The sequence below is a fragment of the Sander vitreus genome, chromosome 7 (genome assembly GCF_031162955.1).
Source record: "Sander vitreus isolate 19-12246 chromosome 7, sanVit1, whole genome shotgun sequence".
Classification (NCBI taxonomy): domain Eukaryota; kingdom Metazoa; phylum Chordata; class Actinopteri; order Perciformes; family Percidae; genus Sander; species Sander vitreus.
Window position 1 is genome coordinate 23674506 of NC_135861.1, and position 27500 is coordinate 23702005.

Sequence of the window (27500 nt, forward strand, 5' to 3'; positions counted from 1 at the left end):
TATTATCGATCTAAAGATGCGAGTGTTTTCCATTCCACTTTAATCCCAGCATTGCATGCACTTCATCAAGTAAATTGATACGAGTGTGTTGCCTCGTGTGCCCGCATGTAAAAGCGCCCTGGCAGTGAATCACTGTTAAGTGCTGATAAGGTTTTCTGTCATCACTTCACCTGAATATGAAATCCTCTGTAGCAAGGCACCCTTTACTTTCATCTGCAACAAGCTCACAGCAGCTACCATGGGTTAGTCGGCTTTAACTATCAAGTGAAATGCATCATGCTGAGTTTGTTACCAAGAGGGAGATGATTTCTGAGGAGCAGCGGGGTCTGAGACTTGGAGGTATCAAAACAAAACAAAGGAATGTAGGATCGGTGAATGGGGGAGAAGGAGCAAGCCAGAATGACAGAATGGAGGAGATGATGTCTATATTTAGCAGCTCCCAACAGCAGGAAGATCAGTGTTTTTTCCTCTTCATTTCATAACCTTCTAAAGCGTAATATGTTCTCTGTGAGGTTAATATGAATGGCACACTGTTGAAATATTAAACCATGGGAAAGTACGGTCGGCTGCTGCCAGCTCACTCAGAGCTCTCAGCTCAGGGTCGAGCTCTTCATAAATTAACCCCTTTTCGTCAGACTTATTAATAAAAGGTCTCTTTTTTACTTTTGTGAAAACACATTTGGACACTACCTGCAATGTAAAATGAGGAAATGGCTCATATCTGATGGAGCAGTCTAATAAGAGCTCAATTCAGCCCTGAAACATATATTACCATTCATGATGTGACATTAGACATGCAGAGAGAAGAATTTATGCAACCACATGGGTAATGTCAGGCTGAGTTTGTAATATGACATGTGCAGTATAATGTATGGGTTCTCCTGACAAAAGCCCCTTATATAACATTTTCCTGCATAATTAAGTCATCTGCAGAAAATGTACTGTAGGGAAATAAAATCAGTTTAGCACTCACACAAACACACACACACATACGTTGTGAGGTAATTGCACACACACTCCCCCACATCACACATCACACACCACACACTACATACTCACCTAGACAATTGTGCCCATCATGTGCCAAGCGGAAGCCATCATAGCATGTGCACCTGTAATTTCCTGGGATGTTGATGCACTCATGGACGCAGCCACCATTGTATTCAGTTGCACACTCATCAACATCTGCAGAGAGAAGATACACAAGGATGTGAGAGCAGGTCCTTCAGAACTAGAAGTAATCAAGATTCAGTTAGGAGCTAGGATATAGGAACAGCCTTAATGGAACAGTTTGTCATTTTGGGAAATATGCTTATTTGCTTTCCAGCCGGGAGTTAGATGAGATGATCAGATCAATACCTCTCTCATATCTGTCCATTGACTATTTCAGCCAGTTAGCTTAGCTTAGTATAAAGACTGGAAACAGCTAGGCTCAGTCCGAAAATAACAAATTCCACTTACCATGACCTCTAAAGCTTGCTAATTAACATGTTATATCTCAAGGGGAATTGATATGCTCTTTAATCTCAGCAAGAAAGCAAATAAGCATGTTTCCCAAAGTGTCAAAAAAATATTCCTTTTTAAATCTGTGAGAGCAATTAGGCCGTTTGGTACAATACAGAGAAATAAAATGATCTGTTTTGTTCCATCTCTACTTTCAAAAGAGGTCTTATGAGGTAAACAGGGACGAGGCAGTCGTGCTAATTAGTTGGTTCACCTGTTACTGATGTAACTTGGGTATATGCCAGAGCTTCACTGAAACTGTTTTGTTTTTAAAGCCTAATAGGCCACTGATAGCCAAGATGTTATGCCATATTTAATATTTTAAAAAATTGTCCAGCTTCATGCCAAGACATTGCTTTTTCTCTTTGGAATGTTATTGTTGGCAGATTGTAAAAGCCCTCTACTGAGACCCAGACAATGTTGTCAGTTGTAACAATTTGCAGCTATTTTTAAGTACGGAAATGTCCATTATACATATACAAAACACAAACAAAAAGGAAATACAGTTGAAAAATATAATTTATTGATGTGAATGTACGTCGTCAGAAAGGAATCTCCATTACATTAGTACTGACATTATTGACATTACAGGCTGACTGATAGCCAATACTTAATAAAAGGTGATTATTGACCATCAGTCCGATAAATTAATCCTACTCTAGAGTTCATCAGTCCGAGTAGCTAAAACTGAAGAACAGTGACACATTAGTAAGAGAGCAGAGGCCGGAAGATAAAGAGAGACTGCAGATTGGCATGACAGCCTGAGAGGAGTTGTCTGTTATGGTTATGATGATGGTTGAGGGGCCCGTACTGAGGAGAGCCAGACAAGGTGGATTGAGAACACAGCGCACTTCCACTCAGCACTTACTGGCCCATTTAGGGCCGATGATCCCGGTCACTCAGCTCCTCTCTTTGAGGCTGTCTCACTCTGGGCTTAATTGGACTTGACAGCAGATGGACTGAGACAAAGAAACACTCTCCTGCTCCATAGGCTGTCCTGCTCCCTGCTTCTCCACTTCCCACACATCTCTGTCATTCCCCGATCACAGCACACAATCAACCATCACTTCTCTACTCCTCTCTAAACCTGAAACACCCACCACGTTTACACAAAAGTGATTTTTCTCCAATAGCTTGTCACATCCTCCTAAGTCAACTCCAAACTTTTCTCCCTTTACATCTACAAGATGTCGGTTTGAGTTTTATAAAAAAAAAAAAAGGGAAGAATCATGGATTTAATTCTGAGGCTGAAATATAATGGATGTAATAAGAAGAATAACAGTTTTTAGTTGGGTTTAATGACAAGATTCGTATACAGTATATAATAAAATAGGATATATCAGAGTTTAGATAGGTATGAATAATAGGAAAATATTATTATATTCAACTTATATATTCAACTTCAATAAATAAAAATTATTGAGAGTGAAACTGATTCTGTTGAAATTACTTTCAAAACTCCTGTTTGTGCTTTAGGTGGTCATTTTGGGGTTCATTGTCATATTTTATGCCTCAGAAAAACTACAGAGACCTCAAACAGAATTCCTTCTTTTTGTTAATATCCCTCTAAAACACTGTCCACGGAACCTCAAGAGGGAATTTTGTCCTAACACTTTGGAAGATACCCACAAGGTTTGACTAAATCAGACTGCTGAAGCCTCCTAGTAGCTTTAAACTTTGGAATAGATTATTTGCACAAACCAAGGATTTAGGATTTTGTCCCCAGTTCCACTGAAAGCACGATAGGAAGGGGTCTTTTTCCAGCAAGCAAAACCTGCTTCAAAGTTCAAATAGACACCTGACTATTATAAGACCGACTTGAAAGATTGTGAATGTATCCTTTAACAGTGTCGGACAAATCAGGAGTGAACCTGGAAGATAAAAACGTCAACTCATACAACTAAAAAAATCTCAGATGTTGCTACAGGTTACATTGAACCAAGCCCTTAGATCACTAAAACCTAAAAATCAAACCTGAACCATAGACTATAAAGACAAGCTGGGTGGAAGTGGTAATGAGGATTAAGCCAACCAGCATGGAAACATGAGAATGCTTTCATTTTATTTTTTTAGTTCTGCTGCTCTCTTTTAACACAAATAGGTGCAGCAACAGGCGGTCACAAAGCATGCTTCTTAAATCTTACCACCAGTTACTGAAACTTTGAATTTTTTCTTATTTTTATGAATGCTGCTTTAGAATTTTCAATGGTATAGGTATATCGGCCTTGAGGAGCCATCAGCTAACCTTCAGTTCAATGGAAACCCAACCTTGCACATACTTTACAATAGATTCAATAAAGTAAACTTTTATGACCTACAGGCAGGAGGCCATGAAAAACACTCTGTCAAGTAAATGAAAGAATAATACTAGTAAGGAAAGATGTGGCATTGTGAAATATGGTTTTGTAATAATACTAATAAAAGTTGTGGAATATAATGATCCTGAGGCTTTGGGCACATTGAAAAAGGCTACAAAAACAGACTTGTGTCTGACAGTCTACGAGGCCTGCCTCTGGCTGTGGAAATATCCCTGACTGCTTGGCAGGGCCTCTGACTGCCGTTTCAGCCACTATCTTAATTCTCTCCTCCAACATGTGTAGGAAATTTACTGCTTCATTTCATCTTGTCACAAAGGAGCACTCTGCACCTGGCTTTCCCCTTCCTCTGACGCGGTTCTCTCCCTCGCCTTTCCTCCTTCTTCAGGAGAGTCTTAAAGCTAATGACTTATGTTGAGTGAGACAGAAGGTTTTATCAAGCCTGTCACTGGCCCAGGGGCTTACCTTCAGAAAGATAAGGCAAATCAACATGAGAAATGTTCCTTTTACTTCAATGCACTGTAAAAACTCCTCGCTGTGCTCCCACAGAGGGGAGCAGTACTTTGATCCTCCAGCTACAGCTGAAAATGAGCGTATGAATCCGTTAAAACTTTTACCTTCACAATGTTTGCCATCCCCTTTATAGCCTGACTTGCAGATACATTTGTATGACTTCAGGGTGTTCTGGCAGATGGCATCGATGCTGCAGTTGTCAAGTGCCTCTGCACACTCATCCACATCTAGAAAGAAGGAAAGGGGGGGGGGGTTTGATTAGTTGATGAAGCAGAAATGTTGTTGATGGTGACATAGTTACGTCACAAAATACAGATTTTCAAAATGTCGAACTCCATGTAATTGATTGTGCTACATTGGACCACTCAGAGTGAAAGACCAAATACAAAAACACATTATAAGTTACTACAAAACATATTTTCATGATTGTGAGGTTAAACTTGGTTAAATTGGTGCCATTTTCATCAAGAACATGTTCTTCCAAAATTATGAACACACCCACTTATTGATTGTGCTGCAGTGGCCTTTAAGTGATCAACTGGACATTTGTCTCTGAAAAAAGGGCCATGAAATTTAAAGAAATATCTAAAAAGAAACACAGAAAAAACAATAACAAAACAAAACAATGAGTCTTGGGCCAATGTCCCCAGTTAAAAGACAAACAAACAATGAAGTCTTGTAGTGGCTTTTAGCAATGTCATTAGTTTTGCATGTATTTGGTCAAAACGTGTTGGATGAATTGAAAGATTGACCTACTGTAACAACACTAGAGGAAAGGTCAGGAGCTCACCAAAGTCATTAGGATTCCTTTCATTCATTCAGGACCATGGATATATGTACCAAATGTCTTTGCAATCCATCCAATAGTTGTTAAGATATTTTATTAAGCCAAAAATCTCAACCTCATGGTGATGGCAGAGAAAAGGTAAGGGGATTGCCATCGTCTGCAGACCATGAATCTGTACGAAATTTCCAAAAATCCAGCCAACAGTTTTAGAAATATTTCAGTCTGGACCAAAGTAGCGGACTGACCAACAGACCAACATTGCCATCCCAAAAAGCCATGCTGCTAGCGTGGCTAAAACCCAAACCAATAAAATGATAAAACAAGCAGCCTTCAACTGGATAAAAAAAAAAAAACACATTTATATTAAAAAAACAAAAAAAAATTGATCTTAAAAAAAAAAAAAAAACACACACACACACATTTTAGCTTTTTAAATATAATGTACAGTATGAACTTTTCCATGCCCAGAGTAATGAATCACAGTTATGCTTGACAAGTTTTCATAGCCCTGAATAACAAATTTGGGCAGACATTAAATAGCTAGGTATAAAAGGTAACTGTTGTGTAAGTGCTGGATTGAGTTTGAATTATAAAAGAAAGAATGTGATGAGATAAGAATGAAAATGGATTTAACCAGAAGCATGATCAGGTTTGCCTCATGGAGCCCCTAATCCCACCAAATCCCAGTTAACTAGCCCAGGTGTTTAGGATTACCCCCTGCGCACAGGGGAAGGGCAGCTTAACAAGGTTTACATAGCTTCCAATATCCACTCTTATCACAAGCCCTCTGCAGGAGCCGGCTGATCCCACTGGGAAATGACCTGCAACCTAAAACCCCTGAGCTTAGCATATTGCCTATATCTGCCTATTCCTAGAGGGCATGCAGTCTGCTGTGGAAAGGAGGACAGTGATGGTGCAAAATGCACAAAACTCTTCACAAGATCTGTGTCATAATTTAGAACCTAATATATCCATAACAAGGATTTTGAACACCCTGATGCAAACATAGTGGATACATCACAATAGCAGTTTGTTAATGCTGGTATTGTGAGAGAAGGTACACAAAGCTACCCGGTCAGATTCATACCCATCCTGCTTTGACGCGAGAAGTGTCTGAATCAAGGATAGATTTAACAAGACTAAAGAGAGAAATGTGGTCCATGCAAGAACGTGAACGCAGACGCTTTGAGTTACACAAGTTCGATTTCACATGTTGCGTTCTGGAGAATGTCACCTGAAAATCGTAACTAATCGCAAGCGCGAGCTGAAGTCGGAGCGTTGCCACTGGGGCCGCTATAACATGAAACAACAAGAGAAAGCTGCCCCCTTCTGTTTGTGTTCACTTCTGTGCAAAGCAACCATTGCTGCCCAGTTTAAAGAAGCTTTAACTGAACATGGCCATATTTATGACACTGCATCACCTCTTCATTCTGACACACATCCCATCGTTTTAATTTTTCATCCTTCTGTGCTTTAAATAGAGCCGTACACATTCCGCTACAGACGCCATGTTTGTTTACTACTGTGGCCATGGAAATGCTGTGAGCTCTACATCACCTCCTTGAAGACGTTTGTTACCTCCACTGGTGTGTGTGAACACATGTTGAGTATGTTCACCAGCGTTGCACATTTGTGCCATCTGGGCCAGGCATTGTCATTAGCGTCTGCATACTTGCTTTGACCATGTTTCTGCCCCAACAGACTATGTGAAGCTGTACTTGTGCATAAAGCTAAAGTCAGAATGCTAACATGCTCACAATGATAATTGAGATCTGAAATTAAACTTTAACTTCCAGGTTAAATTCCAGAAGTAAGAAAACCTCCTTCAAAATCATTCTGAAATTTGTAATAAGGCAAATAACAAAAAATTCAGCCCTGGTACAGAGCCTTACTCAACAGTATGCTGGGTGGTTCAATCCATATGTCTACTATAGATAAGGGACGGTCATTTGAAAAAAATAAATAATAAATAATATAAAATACTGTAAAATAATATTTCTGATGAAAGGGTTAAGGGATTACGAAAAGTGATAGTCTCAGCATTGCCAGACCTTCCTCCACAGCGCTGTGGAGGAGGGTCTGGCTAGTCCACACAGCATTTCGGGACTGGAGAAAAACGTGCTTTGGTTTACTGCCATTTTTTTAAACCAATCACAATCGTCTTGGGCGGTACCAAATGTGGAGCGGAGCCACGGTGCCGCTGCTAAATAGCCTCGGGAGGAAACTTGTATTGGTGGAACGTGTGTACATTCAAAGGTTGTTTTAGTCGTGCAACAGAAACCTCAGATTGGACAGATAGTCTAGCTAGCTGTCTAAATGTACCCTGCAGATAACTGAGGAGCAGTTAACCATAGTCCTCCACAGTAATCCACCGAAGTTTAAAATTACAACACAAAGAAAGCGGAAGGTAACGGACATCCAAAAATGGACATCCAAAAGAGTGACATCCGGCAGAATTTCCGGCAGAACAACAGCAATCCCGGAAGTGGAACGTCGTGGATATAGACTACCAAAGTGCTGATAATTCAACCTAAGGGGATAATTTACAAATCTGTACATGTACCTGTATCGGGATTTCATCTATCCAATAGTTGTCGGAACATTTCACTAAAAACCAAAAATGTCAACTCGCTGGTGGCTCTAGAGGAAAAGTCAAGGGATTCAACTGATAAATTGGTAGGATTCAACCTCTGGGGACCATCAATCCGTCCAATAGTTACATATTTCAGTCTGGACCAAAGTGATAGACAGCCTGACGTTACCCTCCCGAGAGCCACGCTAGCTTTGCTAAAGAGTATTAAATGTCTGAGTCGAGGTTATAGGTTTTAAAATATTATAGTCTGTGAAGATGTACCAATTGTCAAAATGACATGTTTAACATCTGCGTTTTGTCACCTAATACAAAGGTTGAGCATCAACAATGAGCTGTCCAAACAAAGCAATACCAGCTGAGGTGTTTTTGTACATTTCTATCATTCTAGTAAAGATTTGTCAGGTTTTATGTGTTTGTATAGTGTTTAAAGTTATGTGCAACATTCAGTAAGAAATACAGCACCTGGGACAGTTGTGGCTCCTCTCTTGCCAAGTTTGCACAAAGCCATTTAGTGATCCAAGAGCTCCCTGAGCCCGGCATTGATTTATATTATGTGAGAACAATATGGATTCACCGGAGGAGCAGCCTGGGTCCTTTCTCTTTACAGACTGTCTTCCAGGATAAGATTAAGAGAGGCAATGTGAGGAAGTGTTTTTCAATAGAGGAGGCATTAATCACAACAAAATATCTGTCTTATTGTCAGTTTTCTTGGTGCCAAGTCTCTGTTGTAATTAATATTCATTATGACAGAAACTCAAAGAATCCCGCTTTTCATCTTGTTATTAATGTTCCCTTCTGGAGCAGCAGTTCACTTTATCTTTCCAGTCTACAAGGTTGCCGCCTCTCACTTACTTTAAGGCAAACACAAACACACTCTCAGGCAACACACACACAAACACACACACACACACACACACACACACACACACACACACACACACACACACACACACACACACCTCAAAACACGTCTGAAGTCAGAAACTGCAAGTACGATTCAAAGATTGACAGCGTACATCAGTTTAAAGGTTAATGATGAAATTAAAACACAAATATACAAAGATTGCAGACAAACTGTCAATTATATATTTGTTTCCTCAAGTCAATTTTGCATCCAGAACAGTTTGATGCTGTTATTACTTCAGGCAATTGTTGAGTGCAAAAGAGTGGCACCAGATATTGGGCTGTAAGTAGCTCTAATGTTATGCAACTGCAATCTTATGATACAAAATGACTTCAGTTAAATTTTAAATTATGACAGAAAGCAGCTTGCAATGCATTTAGGGTTTAAAACAAACAAAACAGCCTCTACGTTTGGTAAAACCACCTCAATTATGTAACCAACTGTGCAAAAGCTGCTCCATCCTCAAAAGTCTCCCTCCAATCTATAAAAGGCTGGCAAATCTGTACTACATATTTGTGCAAATATATTTGTGCAAATATTTAATACTTTCAGTTTATGTAGCATAGTGCAGTTACAGCACCAGCTAACACTTCTCAGTGAACAGTGAATATGTTACTTCATGAACATGTGAAAAATAACTTATTTGCCTATAGTGAGAAACCCATTTACCAAGATCTGCAAATCAAGCAATTTGTGACTCCCACATTCCCATTGGCTTTGGTGTGAGGTGCACAAAATGAAATAAAAACAAATTAAGAGATCCTGGCCCACAAACTATAATAGTCTGTGTCTGTCAAAGCATTGTTTAGAAAATCCTCCCATAAAAGTTACTGGAAAAGTTCCAACAGACACATGGACGACAAATCTAAATGTGCTGGTCTAGTTGGAAACCCAACATGTCTTTGCCGTGGAAATAAACATGTCAGAATCAATATATCCTTATGTTCAGTCCAGAGGACGATCATCTGAACGCTTGAGGAAAAAAAACATGCAGCGTGCTCAGTAATGCTGCTCTGGTAATTGACTCATGCCCAAGATGAAAAGATTGTGTTTTCATTGAGAGTTTCTTTAATTCTTTTGTGTTGAGGAATCACAGTTGTTGGGAACAAGTTAAGGCAGCGGAGGATGAAGCCGGCGCTTCGAGACAAGGATGAATAAACAAAGTCAAAACAAGAAAACCAAAGAAGAAAGAGAAGTTGGGCAATGCTCAGATGTTTAAACAGTTTCCTCCGGTGTATGTGTCATTTCGAATATTGCTGCTGTCGCAGCTCTCCTCTGGTTCATGCACTTTAAAGCCACTGACATTCACAGAGTTCAATGATTTTGTTGGATGAAAACAAGTCGTACAATAATGAAGCATGTTCTCTCTCCCCTGAAACCGATTCACTTCATGCTATTCTATTGTATGCTCAATAAAACTTTAAACTTTGCCGTGTGTCAAACTACATCCCTAAATGCATCGTCACATGCTCTTGACTCAGCAAAGCAGACTTTTGTGGCGGTTGGAGGGTTGCAGGGCTAGATTGGCATATATTGTAAATGGGGTTTATTATAATTATATTAAAGTTGCTGGATAAAACATCTTAATGTCCTCAGAGATGGTTATTAGGAAAGTTACTCTGAAAACCCATTAGTCCATTTATTCCAAAGTAGCCCCTACATGTAGGTCAGAGCTGCCGGCTAAGGGCTGCTGGCCGTGGAGGTGAGACCCTGTCAGAGGTGCTTTTCCTCTCTGATTTATGAGAAGGCCATGGGATAAGCAGTGTATTTAGCTGGGCTGGCTCAAGGGGGTGTTAGCAGGAATAAAACTCAGAGGGTAGAGCACGAGTGTGTGGGAGAACTGTAAGGCCGAAGGCGTGTAGTTCAAACATAGGGTAATGTTTACTTTGAGTGTTGAGACCCTCGCTGTTTGCTTTGCCCCAAACCTGCCCCCCTCCAACCCATCACCTTTCCTTCAGATACAGAAATAGACTGAGTGGAGCTGGGACACCCAAAGGTGTAGCTTTACTCGCGCTTCCTGCAGCCAACTTCAAAATAATAGTCAAAAAAATATGGACCAAGTGATGCATTCAGTCAGCGAGGGGCAGCAAATTATTCAGCTGTGTTTTCCTGACAGAATGATTTGGTGCAACATTTGAACAGTTGCGGTTTCGCATTATAGATAAAACATTCTTTCTTGACAAAAGCATTTTCAGATGAAATCCTTCATTTTCAAGAGCTCCTTGCGGCAGAGGAGGAAGGGTGCTGGGTTCAAGTCCATAAAACGGTGTTCGTGGGATCACAGCGTTTGTCGTACTGCGTATAATTACAAAGGGACAAGTATTGTAATTATCCATCTTAGAACCACACTTACACTATACTTAGGGTTGTGGTTGTGCAGGATGGGGTTAAGGTCAGGATAATTACTCAAAGCAGCAGAGAGAGCAGAGAGTCTGAATGGCTGTACTGTATGAAAGACAGACAGTAGCACTGCTTTTATCTACTGGCTGTAAATCAGCCATTTGATGAGATGATGTTTAACTCACACATCTGTTGTAAAACAAAGCAACAACCTGGAAAAGTGGCTAATTTCCTGGGTGTTGATTTGAGATCAGTGAAAAAGAAAGAAAATTCTTGCCGACCCCAGAGATTTTTTTTTTTTCATGTCCGATGTTCCTGTTAACTACATAATCCTCCTCCAGACATGTTTTTAGACAAAAAAAATGACAGCTTTTAATAATAATTTCTGTTTAATTCCACTAATACGTTTAATTATCTTGTTAAAAATTCTTAAAATGACTCAAAATCTACTCTTTCACCTTTGTCCAATAATGCAGAATCTATTGACCATTTCTTACTTTGGACACTACTGGATACAAGATGTCGCTCACTGAAAAGTCATCACTGAATTGGCCTCCAAACTATTCGAGAAATCATGCCGTTAGTTATGCATCTTATTCTCAGATATAAAAGGTGAGCACAGGGAAACTTTCAGTAGATGAAACTCTGCACATACGTCATTCTGCACAGCTCAAACATCAAAGTAACACAAAACAAGCAAAACTAATTTTGGAAGGAGGGGGACTTTAAAATTAGCACATTTATACAAATAGTGTACCACATGCAGCCATAATGCTACTACATATGCTTGAACCAAATCAAAACTGCTAGATTCTGTAAAAAAGTAGTTTATGCACAATGCATCACATTAATAATACCGTTTTGAATGTGTCTACATCTAGTGCTATATATGGGACGCACTAATAAGAGGAAGGAAGGACGAGGTTGTGGAAAGGACAGGAACTATAGCTGGTTGTTACAACATTATCACAGCACACTGTAAAAATGTCGGGTTTTTCAAAATGTGCAGGGCAGCAGACTGGGAAGCAGACAAAAAAAAAAAATGGTTTTGATGAAATGCAGACGTCAACATTAACACAAAATTTACCATCTCCCCCCCCCCTCTTGCCCAGATCCCCTTCAGCTAATGAAGGGACACACTGTTGGCTGTCCAGCAAGCCTCTAAAAAGTTGTGAATAAAAATATCAACTGCTTCCATTCGGGATATTTACACTCATCCTTCACACACTCTAAATGTTTAGGAATCATGACCACTGACTGATCCTGTGCTTTCAGAAACTGTGATCACAACTTCAAAACCCTGGGTCCCTCCCTGCTTGTGTCCACCAACCATGAAGCCTCAGATTAATCTGAGGCCGAAGGGAAAATGAACAAAAACATGCAAGCTGAGTTTAAGGAGAGCAATATCATGTTAACATGCTGAAAGACTATCTATGCCTTTACCTTGTTTACACCCAAGAGTGCACAGGACTTCCTTTTTATTACTTAAAATTAGCCTACTGATTGTCTATTATTTATGTCTATTAGTTGTGTGACACAATGACAGTAATGACTGGACCTTATTATGTTTGTATATTCCTTAAAGGGGCACTCCACCAATTTTACACATGAAGTTCAGTTTCCTGACGAGGGAGTACTACTCAGTCAGTTTTCCAAAGTTTGAACAAAATAACCCTGATGATGTAATCGAATGAAAGACGTTATCGAGTGGCATTATGGGAAATGTAGGAGTTAGTGTTTTTAAAGTGTGAATCATACTAGAGGCTAATTGTCTAAATATTTTGACAATTCTTTTTTAATGTTTTTTGGGAGTCCCCGACTTTGTACAAGTGCAATGGTAAATGGCTGGAGTGCCTCTTTAGTTGTATTAAGGCTGCTAAAACTATAAAACTATCAAATCTTTGGCATTTTTGCAGTCAGTTTTCAAAATCGATTTATCAACTAATCGTTGCAGCTCTAATTTATATTTCTGCGTGTTCATTCTGTGCAAAATATATTTCCTAAGATTGAATTGGTTTATTCATTCATCACTTCATTTCACATTTTAATCAAGTCCCTAAACTATGCACCCTTTTCATTTCCAGCAGAACAAAAGTGGAAATTACGGAAACAAAGTGAAAGTAGTGACCCTGTAATATTCTACGATGTTTTTCTTCCAAGAACTTGTTCAGCTATTTCAGTCCAAAATAATAATGTACTGCTTTCATTTTTTATTCTACAACCGTCTGATTCTGTATACAGTACACTGATATATAATGAATGTGCATTCGGGGTGATCGGCTAACTCTAACCAACACATACAAGACCTTTGTATCTGCTTCTTCAATCTATTGATGTCTTTATCGTGTGTGCTAAAACAGACAGTGACAACAGACTGCAGAGTAAAGAGTAAGTGGACTCACCTTGCTCCATTTATAAAACCTATCTCAGACTCAAACTCTCTAAATAAATAATGGCGATTCTCTGTGATTTTGATCATAGACCAAGCATCTGGTGCTGTGCCTTTTCTTTTAGCATGTGTGGTCTTAATAGACTATGACTCACCGACCTCCGGACCACCTCCAGAAGAAAAACACTTATTACAGTAATTAAGTGAATCATAGAGTAATACTAAGAGAGCGCAGGGAGAGCCTGACATGACACACTCTACTCCAAGTGTCTGAAGTCTAATACATACCACACTGAATAATTGAGCATAACTTGTAACCGTTTCCTGTAAGTAGTCAAAGTGACAAGAAATTCATTTGTACCTTTTAAGGGATTTTTCACCCTTCGTGGCATGTGTCCTCCACTGTTAATGACTTCTTGGCCTCATACAGCATATTTTATATACGGAAAGGGTGGCACTTAGTCCAGCTGTATACCTTATATTTATACAACCAGAGCTAACTGACATGACACTCTCCCCTCTGCACACAGCAATTACATTCATTGGTGGTTCCTTTAACCAGATAGAGTACCGACTATAACGATGGCAACGTAGGAATTACAGCACAAGTGTGATATTTTTAGTTGTTTCCTGTCAAACTGAGGTATAAAGTGAATGGTTCTCTGTGTAAGCTGTGCAGCAGGCATTAACTACTAAAGCTCAGAAATGTGAAGTTCAGTAGGCTGGAACTGACTGGATATATGCTTCATTTAAATGCTGTGAGACAGCATAATCACCTAATGCAAACATTTCTTATATACAGACATATCAAGTGTTTGATGGCCTCTCCATCACTGCTCCTACTGTATTTCAATTAGACTGTGTAAGAGGATGCCAGACAAGAAAATACAAATATCTCAAAGCTTTTTCCTTCACTTAAGGGAAACATGGGAGGGCATATTTGGAGTTTTCCTGGAAAATATTTGTCACTGAAAACATATAAAATCAATCACATGACCTGCAACTAACCCTGAATAATTTCACATATTTTGATAGCAGACAATGTGAGTTGTAATGACAAGATATGGTATTTGGTATTATGGTATTTCAGCTTGAAAAATGACAATAGTTGTCAATTCAGTTCCTGTCGATTGACTGATCAATTAATTAACCTTGGTAAATGAAAGAGATAGCATCATTACCGGCCAACTTATTCCCTGTTCTATATTGCTCTTATTCTTATTCAATCAGTCAGTTAATATGTTAATGATATTATGTTAATATTTCATAGTCATAGTTAATATTTTATAATAATCTACTGCACTGTTCAATCCCTGCACTGTTCGCTTTTGCACTATCAACATTGCACACAGTCTACCATAGCACCTTATCATTGTCATTGCATTTCTGTGAGTGTTTTTTATTCTTATTTTTATTCTTATATATGTGTGATATATGTGTGTATATGTGTTTGTTGTGTTATGCTTGTCTAAGCTACTGGATGTCTAACATTATCTAAAAGTATCTATCTATCTATTTTTTCCATATTCACATCTCAAATTGTCTTTCTGCTGCATATTTTCTGTAAAACATGGTTGTGTATCATCAAATTATTATTAGTGGCTAAATTCAAAGTGTGCCCTATAATTAAACAGTGCAGCAAAATGCCATGTCTGGCGACTTTAAATAGGTTTATATATAATTATAAAAAATGATATATAACTGTTGACATTGTGTATTATTAAAAAAAAAATGTAATTCAAAAGTTCTTGCACTCACATTTCCACCAACTGACACCCACTTATCTAGACTAGTTGACACAAAGCATGCCCCTGTCTGTTCATTCTAAGAATGTGCAAGTCATTTTAAAAACTACTTATGTTCTCATCAGTCATTTCTTGCAATATTTTGACACCTGGACAAAGGAAGTACCAACTTTAAACTTGTGAATGACACAGGTGAACCATATAATACTACAGTAAATCAGATACTGTGATGATTGCAGATTATGCTAAAAAGGGCTGAATGCCTGTAGAGCTACAATGACTAGCTGATTAATCATTTAGCTTATAAACAGCATATTAATCGGCAACTATTTTGTTGATTAATTGAGAAAACTTTTTTTTTTTCTTGTTTTCCTAGTCGTCTATGATAGTAAACTGAATATCTTTGGACTGTTGGTCGGACAAAACATTTTAGGACATTGGGCTCTGGGAACTTTATTCCTACTATTTGCTAACATTTTATAGACCAAATGCTTAAACGAAAAAATAATTGGTAGATTAATCGATAATAAAACTAATCCCTGGCTGCAGCCCAAATGCCTGTATGACGGATGGTGTAATGATTTAAAACAAAAGAGCCATGAACAACCAGTGCTTGCCATTAATCAACAGTATAAACTATTACAGTCTGCAATAAATATATATCTGGAGTTCACCGGGGGTGATTAAATACTGCAGAGGCTCATATGTTTTTTCCCATGCCTCTGTCCATTAGGAAAGTCTCAAATTCATCAGTGAAGTCATCCCTCTTTCTACCCAGAATGCATTGGCCAGAACTCACCAAATAAATAACTAGGCTTTTTTATTTGGATCTGGATTCCTTGATGTATTGGGTTGGATTTTTCCATTACTAAGCAGAATAAGAGCATTTCCTTTCACTTCCAGCAGTCTCTAAAGCTGGCGCTCACCACCAGGAATGTAAACACACACAGTCTGTAAACAAGGCTCTCTCTGACCCCCAACCCCCCTCCGACAACGCTGACCACCGCAGACCAGCCTAATGACGTCCCTCGCTGACTCCCCCAAACTCTCAAAGAGAGACGCAGCCCCATTATTCAGCCAAGAGGTCACACGGGGGAGCGGGGATAAGGGCGAAAGAGGAGATAGTAGAGGACGGTGGAGCGTCAGCCGTGGGCCTAGGAAAGTACAGAGCCTGAGATGACAGTCCCACTGATATCTTCTCCTGAGTCATAGTATCCCCAATCAGTGAGTAATGAAACAGAAAAAACAAGTCTTTGTGGTGGGGGGTTAGAGGAATAATGAGTTAAGAGCCACTGCAGCTGGCTGAGGGACAGCACTGAGGCTCATCAGCCAGCCATCAGCACTTGTGAAGGGGGCTGTGGAGGTGAGTTTAAGATTGGGGCGGGGGGGGGGTTCAGAGTGCCGTCAACACTGCCTCCATCCTCCCCCGAAACCAACAGGGATGTTGTCAGCACACTGCCGCATCTGCACAGAGAACAAAGGCCACTGACAGAGTGAGAGGGAAAGAGTGGAAGAGATGGGAGCAGGAGAGAGTTTTCTAAATTTAACCACAATGCCTCAGTTGAGAGAAGCATTACAGGACTCATTTGGAACATATTGTTCAGATTAAAGTCTTGATAAATAAACAAGCTCCAATCAAGCTCTGCACTCTTCCTCCTGAGTGCGAGGGTTCGAAAGTTTTCTTCTTTTTTTTTAACCACTGGACACGGGTGTTGCATTTAAAGCAGTTGCCCTGGTGTTCCCGCTGACGTTTGGGTGATTTAAACTACTTTTCTGTTGATCAGCAAATCTACAGCTTTGTCAGCCGTGCAAGTATTCCAAATAAGGTGACAAATAGTGGTGACAGGGGCCTCGCTAGCTGCTGATAAGGTGATTTTCTGCTTGAGTTAAGGAGAAAAGGTACCATGACAGATGAATCATAACAGCTGATGGGTTCCCCTGGGGAGCAACAGCAAATCTGCAGTGTCCACAGGTTAGGGTTTAACTGGACTAGGGCTGCCCCCTGCTCCCGATTAGTTAGGATGGGTTAAATGCAGAGGATAAATTCCACGTATGTGCAATAAACTTGGCAAATAAAGGAAATATTATTATATATGATATTGTTTGGCTGTGACCTAACGGACCTAACATAAGTCAAGGGACAACATAAGTGAAACAGTAACTGTGATTAAAGGCAGTTGTTAAACATAAAAAATGTAACGCAAGTTGAAGGAAAAGCCGAAATGATGATCTCTGACCACAAACACACATCCATGCAGACATACACACCGCACATTGAAACACTACAGGACACTTTACAACAAAACATTTTGGGAAATACGCTTATTTACTTACTATTGGAGAGTTGATAGATGAGAAGATCAACACCAGTCTCATATCTGTCTGTTGAATATGAAGCTACAGCCAGCAGCCACAGTGAGCTTGGCAACAAGACTGGTAAGAGGGGGAAACAGCTAGCCTGGCTCTGTCAAATGGTAACAAAATGCATAGGGATGTCCCAATCTGATCTTAAAGATCGGTACCGTGTCCTATCAAGGCATTTTTTTAACTGATCCGTATCGGCTATATTGAGTACGAACCTAAGCCCGATCCTTTGTCTTACATGTCGTAAACAGAAAGCACAATTTGTGGCAGAATGCGGCTTAAATGTCTACAGTGTGTAAATATTTTAAATTGGAAAACAAATGTCCAACAGCCACTTGTAATGTCTGCAATGCCAGCATTTCGCTAGGCGCTAGTAGAGCTGCGTTCAATATCGATACGGCACCTAAAACATAAACACTTAACAGAATCCATTTTGAGTTTGTTTACTTTTTATTTTGTAGAAAACCCCATTAAGAACTTGAATGGAGGATTTTTTTTGTCTTAATGTATTGCAGAGCTATTCAATTGCCAAGCATTTACATTGAATTGATTTGAATACTTTCAATGTACTTTTGGTACTGTGCAACTGCATTATCTAGGAAAACAGAAGACTTAAATAGGGGCTCGGTATCGGCAGACACCCAATAAATATTAAATAACTGATCAGGGGGAAAAAAAAACTTGATCGAGACATTCCTAACAATGCATCTACCAGAACCTAATAACTCGTTATAACTAATTTGTTTAATCCGTACAAAAACATGAGTGTAAAAACGACATTCACAATTTTACAGGGAGGTTATGTGGCAACCAGCAGAGACTTCAGGTCAACAGACTGATTAAACAAACAACGTATAATGTGTTAATTAGTGAGCTTTAGAGTAACCATTTGCCAGAGCCAGGCTAGCCGTTTCCCCGATTCCAGTTAGTTTTGTGCTAAACTAAGCGGCTGCTGGCTGTAATCTTAAATTTAACATAAAGGCATGAGAGTGGTATAAATCTTCTGATATACTACAATAAGTGTATTTCTTAAAATGTTGCACTATTCCTTTAAATTAATGCTGGAAACCCTTTATGTGACACAGATAAATTCTTAATTTGCTCAATAGAAATACAGTATAAAACGGTATCTTTGCAACAGAGTGGAATGATAATCTATTTCTCATGTTCTTAAAGAAAGACATTCTAGCAAATGTGGAGCTCATTACAAATTACCAGGGGAAATAGATTGACTAACTGCTAATATCATTTGGAAAGGCACAACCTTGAGTAGGGAAGTCACATTTCTTGAGGCCAGAATCTTTGACACTCTGTTGCAGAGAGGAAAATGTCTTGGTTTTACATTCCAGCGGCCAGGATTAAAGTGAGCAACTGTCCAGAACGAAGGCCCACTGAATTGCCTTGGGTCACAGCTTGCACCAGACAGCTTTGACTTTACATGTGCCTGTAAACATGGTCCTCACTCGTAGCTGCAGCCTGCCTGCCCTAAAACTAAACTAAAATGCTTGTATCAAGCTGCAGCTTGGCCAGACTGAAGCCAGGGAATTAGAAAAGAAAAGAAATAGGCATGATAAACCTCAACCATTCCCCGTTTTTAAAGGACTCTCTGTCTATAAGTGAAAGCACTTCTGCCTGCTAAGTGCAATCATTTCTATCCAGTCTAAAATCACTCATCGCAGTCATACACGTTCACTTGTCCTCAACGCACCTACAGATCAAAGTCGTTTTTTTTTTATTTATACTGCATTGCTCTTGGACAGAATTGTTATCCAGTGTTTTCATCACTCAAGTAACGTCAAGATAATAATCTCTCAGCTCTCTCGGCTGCTCTGTAACAACATGTACAGTGGTACTGGAGCACCACTTGTCAGGCAGATGCTTTCGGAGTGTGTCTGCCGAGTGTTAAAGTGAAGCTGGAATCGATCCCCTCCACCCACTCATCAGCGAGTGACCGAGGGCTACCCCGAGGCTCAACCTGCCTCAGACACTCTGATCATAACGAGAGCGCAACTGTATGACACTGCATGCCTGCTACAGAGAGAGAAAAGACATACTGAGACAGGAGAGAACATTTTGTTTAGGGAAAAGTATGTATATGTTAGGAGCTCATTAGTCTCGATCAATGGAAGTACATTTTCAGAATAACTGCGATGTCCCTCAGCAGTTCTCAAACTCCGTTCACTTCGGGAAACAACAAACTTGGAGCTATCAAGCTACACGCTGAAAATGGCAAGTTTTGAAGAAAATATGGATCGTGCAAATAGTTCACCAAAACAAGTTCCTTAACGAGACCATTTTGCAGAGCCAGTGTCGCTGCGTCCGGAGCTTAGCGCCGCCCAGGACGATTGTGGTTGGTTTAAAGAAATGCAAACAACCCAGAGTGTTTTTTTTCCCTCCTATCCTGGAATGTATGCATGGTGTAGCCAGACCTTACTCCACAGCGCTGTGGAGATAGGGCTGGCAATGCAAGACTAGGAGCTCATCTGCTTTAATTGGGTTTACATAGTTAGAAGAAACGGATAGGAGAAATTAAAGGGTGACATATCACTTTAGTTAAGTAATCCAAACCACAATGTCCTGATCCACAAAGTCCTTAACTTCTCAAAGTCACAGAGCATCTCGATGAGGACGGGAGAAGTATTTTTTTCCTGGCTGACCTGAATACATCTTCCATTTGCAGGCTGTTAAAAAATTACTTTGCCAAAAGTTGTGCTCCGGTACCTTGGCAGGCATATAGGGACTTTTGCGTCTGCTTGTTTTAAGGCACATCCAGTCTCTGAGGGGATAAGTGTAACAGTTCGACAAATACCACTGCAGGCGCTTGTCAGGACTCAGGGGCAAGGCAGAAACCACACAGCCTGAGAAACGAGAGGGAAGGTGATGAAAGAGGAGCGCCAAAGTGGTGTCAAAATGTTAAAGAGAGATGACTGGCCATGTTCATAGAAGACAGTGTTGCAGTCTCTGTCCGCCTGTCAGTTTTTATTATTTCTCCTTCTCCTTCTTTCTGCTAAACACCAAACATTCAGAGAAGTTCAAGGCCATGGGCAGAAATAAAAGCCCCATTTAAATGGTTATTTTATATGGCTTCACTTACAGTTTCAAAGAACTGTCCAAATGACCACAGACACAGCCCAAATACTCTCTCACGGTCCCAACTACCAAATGCACACACATACAGCGACACTTCCATGCTTGCTTACACGGACCTGCAACATATTCAGCCTTCTATCAAGCAACAAAAGTGGGCCGGACAGGACTGGGGAAAGCGTTGAAGAGGACAGAGGGGAACTGTGCACGTCTTTTTTTGTTGCAAAAATATAAATAGCACAGGGGCTGACAGCGAGCTTTCTGACACGGTGGGTGTAACGCAGTCGTTGGTTATGTCTGACAGAGAAAAAGCACAGCTACTTCATTAAGTGCAAAGGAAAGGAAGCGAGGACAAAGCAAACAAAGCAAGAGTTGGGTGAAAAAGAAAAAGGAAAGGGGTGAGTGAGTGTTGGGGGTGGGTGGGTGGCGGGCATCTCGCTCATAGTGGAGATTCAGGCAGCATCTCTAGGTAAGCTTCCCCGTCACTTGGGCCTCATATTGCCAAGGCTGCTCGGTTCCCACAGTGTGTCCGGGCCTGGATCTGGCCTTCCTCCCCGCTCAGGCAGCCCTGCGTCTTTAGACCCCCAGGCCCTGGAGCAGAGGTTACACCAACATAGCCAGCCACAGCAGCATGTCAGCCCCACACCAACCGTTGCCTTGGTGCCGCTGCATTAACCAAGAGCTCCTGACTCTGTTCGAGGGAAAGTGATTTGCCATGACGTCTATGGCTCCCCTCTTTCCTTTCCTTCTCTTTTCCTCGCTTGTTGCTGCTCGCTCACTAAGAAACCTCTCTCACTCGTCTGTCTCTGCACCCTTAATCTCTCCTGTTTCCCTGGTCTCATTTTTCCCTTCTTTGTCATTCTCTCCACCACATCCTCGAATCTTCCCTCCCTCATTCCACTGCTCTCTAGCTCCCTTTTTCTTCCTACAGCAATGACTGATGCCTGAAACACAGTGCCATGATTAGACTGACACTGATGAAAGACAAAGACTCTTGTCTGCAACATCTGCGTTGAATAAATATTGAGATGACAAATTGTGCATTTGTTTTAGTCATTGTTCATCTGTTTCGTCAGTTTTCAAAATTGTTCCCAGCTTGAAGACTTGTCAGTGCCACAGAGTTGCCACCAATGTCAAACACAATATGTCTTTTCAGTTAGGCACAAAATATGCTCGCAAATAACTCTGGAGCCAACCACAGATGATATATCACTGCAGAGCTGCTCGCCTTGCACTGATAAACAGGAACTGGAGGAGAAGCCTAACAAGTAGTTTGTCTATGGCGTTTCACTTGGTGACCAACAAACAGGTGCATGCCATTACAGACCAGCATTCATACAGCAGCATTCCAGACTCCAAGGAAGTGTGTAATCGATGTTGTGGAAAATAAAGTGAGAAAAAAGTAGTTCTAATTGCAAAATGTAAATATTGAGTTTTCCCACAAGTGGGGGCAGACCACCCAGGATGCAAAATAGTCACCCACCCCCTTTCTTTTTGCCTTGTCGACCGCCCTAGAGATGTCTTTTTGTGTGTGCGAAACATCACCGACCGCAATCAACACTCACACAGAAACCATGATGTGTCTTTGCATGCAAATACTTCTGGCAGCTCTGGCTTGGCATTTGTATTGTGGGAAAATTAAGTGATGAAAACCTGGAGGAGGAAAGGCTGAGCGGATCGGAAATTGAGTGTGTAACGCCATGTCTTTCTTGTTCCTGTAAGGTGCCAGAGTTTTTATGTTTTTTTATTCAGATGCCCTTGTCTGGTCTGAATAATTTCTCACAAGACAGGAGAGCAAGAGGGCAGCTGGCGGGGCAGGTCGGCACTGTAGCTGCAGTGTCTGACAGACAGAGACTCCATGGGTGTGTTACAGGCCAGTGTCAAATACTTGTCTGGACTGTGACAAATAGCTCCTCGTAGTCTCACTACAATTACCTGCAGGAATAGCTATGAAACATAACTGTTCGCACTGCTGATGCTGTTTGAAGATCAAAGACAACTGTTTTCTGACGACAGAAAAGTCTCAGTGAAACTCAGTTTAAGCTGTGTTATGTTTCCTTTCTTCAAGTCTGCATAAATACAAGCAACCGAGTATACTGACACAACAAAAAAGCAATGAAGTGATTGCAAAATAAGTCAGTGGATCAACAGAAGGAGCCTGCTTGAATCAAAAATCAATGAGTCTCCAAACACTTCACTTTTACCCTCTACATTTTTCAAATGCTCTGCTTTTAACTCGTTTTAATACACATGTATTGAAGTTGCATTGGTTTTAGACAACTGATCAAGTGTCATCATGACCGGCTTTCCAAAAGCATCTAACAAATCTACCAATTAGGCACCAAGCAGTCTGGAAAAAAGAGCACATTCCCAATCATCAGGAGTAAAAAAAAAGAAGCTGTTTGACTGAAAACTTACCTTGAGTGGTCTTACTTCCTGAAGCTGACTGTTGGACAAAGACGACCAAGCAGAAACCTACAAATCCAAGGCTTGCGCGGATCAAAGCGTGCATATACATGTTAACTTTCACTATAGTTCAACACGAGCACTTTCTAAGATTTACGATGCGCAAGAGCACATGTGTGTGTGTGTGTGTGTGTGTGTGTGTGTGTGTGTGTGTGTGTGTGTGTGTGTGTGTGTGTGTGTGTGTGTGTGTGTGTGTGTGTGTGTGTGTGTGTGTGTGTGTGTGTGTGTGTGTGTGTGTGTGGTATAAAGGTATCTTGTTATTCCCTCCGAGCAGCTGCTGATAGGATACTGTGCGATCCCTTTTTTCCTCTTCACTCCTGCTTATTTGAGTTTCAAGTGATCGGGGTTGAGGACAGTCCGACAACGCGGAGCGGAGGAAGGCTTTTCTGTTATCATGTTTCGAGCCAGACCAATGTCAATTTAAGAAAGGGAGAGAGAGAGAGAGAGAGAGAGAGAGAGAGAGAGAGAGAGAGAGAGAGAGAGAGAGAGAGAGAGAGAGAGAGAGAGAGAGAGAGGAAAAGAGAGACGGAGAGATGGAGCGGAGCGGCGGGGTCTGAAGGGGGAGGAGAGAAGAAGAAGCGTCCGCGCTGCGCTGCGCTCCGGACTCCTCTGCTGCTGACTGGCCCTCTCTTTCCTTTTTTTGTTCCGAAGGAGTTCACACACAAGTGCTGGCAGAGCTGAAGGTGGACCGGGGTTACCACGTGCATGGGCTCGTGCGGTCACCTGGCCGGTGCCACCTGCGCAAAAACGTCACGTCGGCGTAGTAAAAGCAATGGCTGGAAGGGAAGGGAAGGGGGGCAAGAGGGCGGATGGATTTATAAATGTCTGAGATGGAAAAAGTAATAGCCGGGAGATTGCATTTTGTTCTTAGCCTGTGAGGCTACAGCTCATCCAGTCCGACTCTTTTACCAGTAAGGGCCAATTTCCATCGGGTCGTGGGTGCAGCATTGCTGTGATGATGTCTGCTATCTCACAGATGGAAGATTAATGTGTTCATTAAGACAAGATTTTCAACAACAAATGTTGACATCTAAAAGAGTCAAATCAAGACGCAAATGTAATATATTTTAACAAAGTAATTTAATTCAGGGGGGAAATAAGATAAAAATAATCTTTATCCTCACTGAATGGAGTTAAAAGTTCAATTAACAGAGTTAAGCACTAAATTGTAAAACGTATTTGAAAATGAAAACCATTTCACCAGTCCAATCATTTTCCATTTTCTTACAATTCATAGTGATTTCCCTGCATAATATCCTTATTCCATGGTCACGTGGCGGCCCTGGGCAATTTCATATCCCTGTTATAGCTGCAGCTGGACCTGATTTAACAACTGAAATCAAATTATGTTTAATTATTATTATTATTATTATTAAGTTAAATGAATAAACCACACCAGCTGTTCAAAATACACTTCAAGGTGAATCCATTCCTCAGGTATGATAGCTAACAACCAGTAATTGTTTACAGGAACATTGATGAAAGCATTATAATAATCATCTGGTATAGGGCCCAAATACCAAAAATAATTAGATTGTGTGTCATCTGGTTCCAAAACCATAACCAGCACCACATTATCCTCTCGTCAGTATAGAGTCTTTCGCTGCAGGAAATACATCTCAACCGCCACATTGTTTTTTGCTCCTGGCTTTGAATAACTAAAGCCCTGCCTGGTGTCACAAATCAGTAATATGGGGATTCACTTATGTGTGTATGTTGTATAAAAAAAAAACAACCTTTCAAGCCAATTTCCTTAAACCAAATAAGGGTGTTAACAATTTTGAAGATGAATGGATTAAAGACAGTTTTTTGAATCCCTACCATCAGCCATCCCTGCAGAGCACTAATCATGAGGCGTTGTTTGCACACCATTACCCCCAAGACCTGAAGAGGAATGAGGCTTGAGGAGCTCCATGAATCAAACCGGACCTCTCTCACATTACCAGCAGCACAGCCCACTGAGCTACTGTGCCACATTTCACCAGCAATCACACATGAAACACTTGTTTTCAGGAAGCGTATCCCCACACCTGCTACCTCCTCCTGCATCATCACCTAAATTAATCAGCTGTGTTAATGTGTTTATGTTTGCATTTCAACGTAGGGGCAAATTCTACACTATAATTATTGCGCTGGCTTCAATGTGTAATTTTTTTTCTTCAATCAAACATAATTAGGGCCTCACAACAAGGCTGATTGGAGAGAACTCCACTTTCTTCCAACGGTGCAGAAAATCTGAAAACAGTGTTATGGCTGATGCCAGAAAGGATTATTTTACATTCTCTTCCATTTTATCAGAATTTTGTCATTACGTTTATGTGTCAAAATGTAACGACCTTAGAATCAAAGACAGATACTTCATGAACAAGGTAATTCAATACGCTTTCCCATGCTACGCCATGTTTTGCCAGAGACTAGGGGCCTCAATAAATAAGAGATTGAGTACAACAGAATAACCTTCTGAGAATCCCCCTTTGCATCCACAGAAGAAGAAAAAAACATGTAAATCCACAGCACAAAGTCAAAGCAGTTCAGTGTAATTAAAATAACATCCATCAGGGATATGGAAATGTCCCATGTCCCTGTGTCTAAATCTCTGGGTAACTGTGAGCACTTGTATAACCAAATGAGCTCAGAGTCACTCCGGGAGTTTGAGAAAGTCAGAACACGGTTGTCCACAGAGCCCGAGTACAAGTCACGCTGGAGGATCAGTACACTTTTCATGGCAACACTTCATTAAAGATAGAGGGCTGTGCACAGGCATGTACATGTGCACCAAAACAAGCTATTTTTACATAAACAGACACACGAGGGAAGCTGAGGCAATGATGAATTTATGATGCACGTCATAAAAAGGACTTCAGCTACACACTGGGTAAAAAGGAGTGTGGAAGGTTTCGATAGAGTAGTGACATTTCGTAGATTGTAAATAAAATTAGGCTGTATTGCACCCCCTTTTTAGAAAGACTGAGACCGTTTCTATGCAACACATTCATGAGATCTGCAGCAGACTACCCGCAACTTGCCATGACTGGATTTGAAGGCAATATCAGTTTGTAATTATTTTTTTTGTAAAAGAGTTAAAGCATGGCACTATTTGGATCTAAATGAAAAATGTCTTTTTTGTCAGAGATTTGCCACATTTAACAACTGCCACAGTGGTTCCAAACTCCAAATCCTTACACTTTTCAGCCATCAGAAGGTAAAAAAATATATGGCAACCAGTTGTTTTAGAAACCTTCTTTTTATTTTGACTATGAAATATCGAAGTCAGACGATACCCTAACAGCTGTTGCTGTGGGATAAATGCAAGATGGATGCATGTTGGGAGGCGTCTGTGAGAGCCATCACTGTACTATACTGCATGCTAATGAACTGAGGAGCTGGAAGCCCTGCAGAGAGCCTAATGTTCTCTTCCAGATGGTCATACACAGGGACACATCACCTCAGCTCCTCATTTACTTTCTTACAGTTCTGACATTTATGCTCCCCAATTGTCTGAAAGATTTATGTGTGAAAACGCAAAGGCCCACAGCTCAGAAGTTTTTCCACTTTATTCCCTTCTTTTTCCTCTCTGCAGGGGCTTCATATGCGAGGTTACCAACACCACCGCAGGCCCAGCAGGATCTTTTGGTACTCACCATGCCAGCACCACAGGGGAGCAGAGTGGCTTGCTGAGTTCCACACTTTAGTACAAGCATCCCAGCGAATGCTGTGGGCTCGCCCCAGGAATGCCTCCTGACCACAGCCTCAAGTCACTGGCACTAACAGGGAGCAAGAGAGGGAGAGCGAAAAAGGAAAAACAGTTAACAAGTCGGAAGAGATAGAGGTGTCACACACAGCCACTATTTTATAAATACTTATTCTTGCCTGTCAAAGCCTACCTTTACAAGAGGTGCCCTGGTAGCTCACCTGGTTGAGCGTGCGCCCTGTGTACTAAGGCTCAGTCCTTAACGCAGCGGGCCTGGGTTCAAGTCTGACCTGGGACACTTTGCCGCATGTCATTCCCCTCCCCCTTTCCTGTCTTCAGCTGTCCCATCAAATAAAGGCCAAACTTGTCCCCAAAAAATACTTTTACAGCATCATGGATGAAAATGACCCGTGTCACAAAAGGAACTTAAGTTGTGTTGAATTTGTAACATCACAGCACTGAAAATGTCAGATGAGTTGAAACCTTCTAATGAGTGTTAATGATGAGATATTACCTAAATCCTAATGCTGCTGCAGCAAGGAGGTAGATAAGATATGGACAGGCTTGTTAGCTGCGTGAGTGAGCATGCGGGTGCTGGAGGGGATACAGGCCTGTGCGTGTACTGTCTGGTGTGTGTGTGTGTGTGCGTGTGTGTGTGTGTGTGTGTGTGTGTGTGTGTGTGCGTGTGTGTGTGTGTGTGTACACCTGTAATCAAGTGGACTCATTAAGATCAAATGAGACAGCAGGGGAGACATTGTTCTAAGTTTAATCCTTACTGATGAGGCCGATTCCCTCAAAGTATC

At 40.9% G+C, this 27500-nt stretch overlaps 1 protein-coding gene across 3 annotated transcripts in view; it reads right to left on the reverse strand.

The window, feature by feature from the left end:
• The window catches only part of scube3 (signal peptide, CUB domain, EGF-like 3), a 78896-nt gene extending 55317 nt beyond the window's left edge, over nucleotides 1-23579 (reverse strand). The window contains exons 1-3 of one of the 3 annotated variants that reach the window (XM_078255471.1): nucleotides 22959-23579; nucleotides 4436-4558; nucleotides 1060-1185 (exon numbers count right to left, since the gene is read on the reverse strand). In XM_078255471.1, coding sequence (XP_078111597.1) covers nucleotides 1060-1185; nucleotides 4436-4558; nucleotides 22959-23058 — 349 coding nt within the window. In that variant the 5' untranslated portion in view covers nucleotides 23059-23579. The remainder of the gene's footprint in view (nucleotides 1-1059; nucleotides 1186-4435; nucleotides 4559-22958) is intronic. The other 2 variants (XM_078255473.1, XM_078255472.1) reach the window with 2 other exon arrangements.
• Between the last annotated feature and the right edge of the window lie 3921 nt (nucleotides 23580-27500).